Genomic DNA, 895 nt, shown 5'->3' with positions numbered 1-895 from the left:
GCAGTTGTTGGCCAGACAGGAAAACATGTCTGGACTAAAGGAGCCCGTGCCCCAACGCGCGGGCACGAACACGGCCACGGCCCGGCCAGGGGGCGACGGCGAGAGCGCCCAGCAGCCGGCTAACGCGGCCGTCTCTGGGGGCCAGGGCCAGGGCGGCGCGGCCCCGGGGGCGCAGGCGCGGGGGCGCGCACGGCGCAGAGCGGCCGCCAGGGGGCGTCGGGGCCGCGCGCGCAGCGCTCCGCAGCTGCGCCGTTCACTTAGCCGGGACCGAGCGATGGGGGAAGCCGAGGTTGCCACCGGCGGAAGCGGCAGTGGCGGCGGCCCTGGCTCGGGCGGCGGAGGCGGCAGCGGCAGCGGCGGGGGCGGCGGTGGAGGCGGCCCTGGTTCTGGCCCGGGCCCCGGCGGCAGCGGTGAGAAGGGCCCTGCGGAGTCGGCGCCGGGCCCCCCCGAGGACGTCGTGGTGTGGAGCCCCGAGGTGGAAGTGTGCCTCTTCCATGCCATGCTGGGGCACAAGCCCGTCGGTGAGGGAAGGCGAGCAGGGAGGGCGGAGCGCTCGAAGCGGAGCGCAGCCTAGGCCCGGCCGGAGCCGCGGCCTCGAGTACCAGCCACTGCCGGGCGGAGGGCCCGGGCTGAGGCCAGCGGGGGGGGGGGGGGGGGGCCGGTTTTTTCCCCCCCCCCCCCCCCGCGGCCGGGGGGGCGCCCCCCCTCCCTCCGTCTCCTGCCCCCAGGCGCCGGGACTTCTCCCCATCCCCCTCCCAGCCTCGGCCCCCGAGCTTCTCGAACCCTCTCCCATCCCTGGCTCCCCGAGCGTCTCCTCCTCTCCCCTGCCGTCCCCGACCCCCCAGCTTTCCCCTCTTCCCATCCCCCCCAGCTTTCCCTTCTTCCCATCCCCCCC

The 895-nt window shown here is 77.0% G+C and overlaps 1 protein-coding gene across 1 annotated transcript in view; it reads left to right on the top strand.

Moving 5' to 3' along the window:
* Positions 1–274: 274 nt before the first annotated feature.
* The window catches only part of MRGBP (MRG domain binding protein), a 7,722-nt gene continuing 7,101 nt past the window's right edge, over positions 275–895 (top strand). The window contains exon 1 of the mRNA XM_027850089.1: positions 275–521. Within this exon, the coding sequence (XP_027705890.1) occupies positions 275–521 (247 nt within the window). The remainder of the gene's footprint in view (positions 522–895) is intronic.

Source organism: Vombatus ursinus, unplaced genomic scaffold (genome assembly GCF_900497805.2).
Source record: "Vombatus ursinus unplaced genomic scaffold, bare-nosed wombat genome assembly UNPS02000580.1, whole genome shotgun sequence".
NCBI classification, from domain to species: domain Eukaryota; kingdom Metazoa; phylum Chordata; class Mammalia; order Diprotodontia; family Vombatidae; genus Vombatus; species Vombatus ursinus.
The sequence above is the reverse complement of the archived record's forward strand: the minus strand, read 5'-3'. Positions and strand labels throughout refer to the sequence as shown.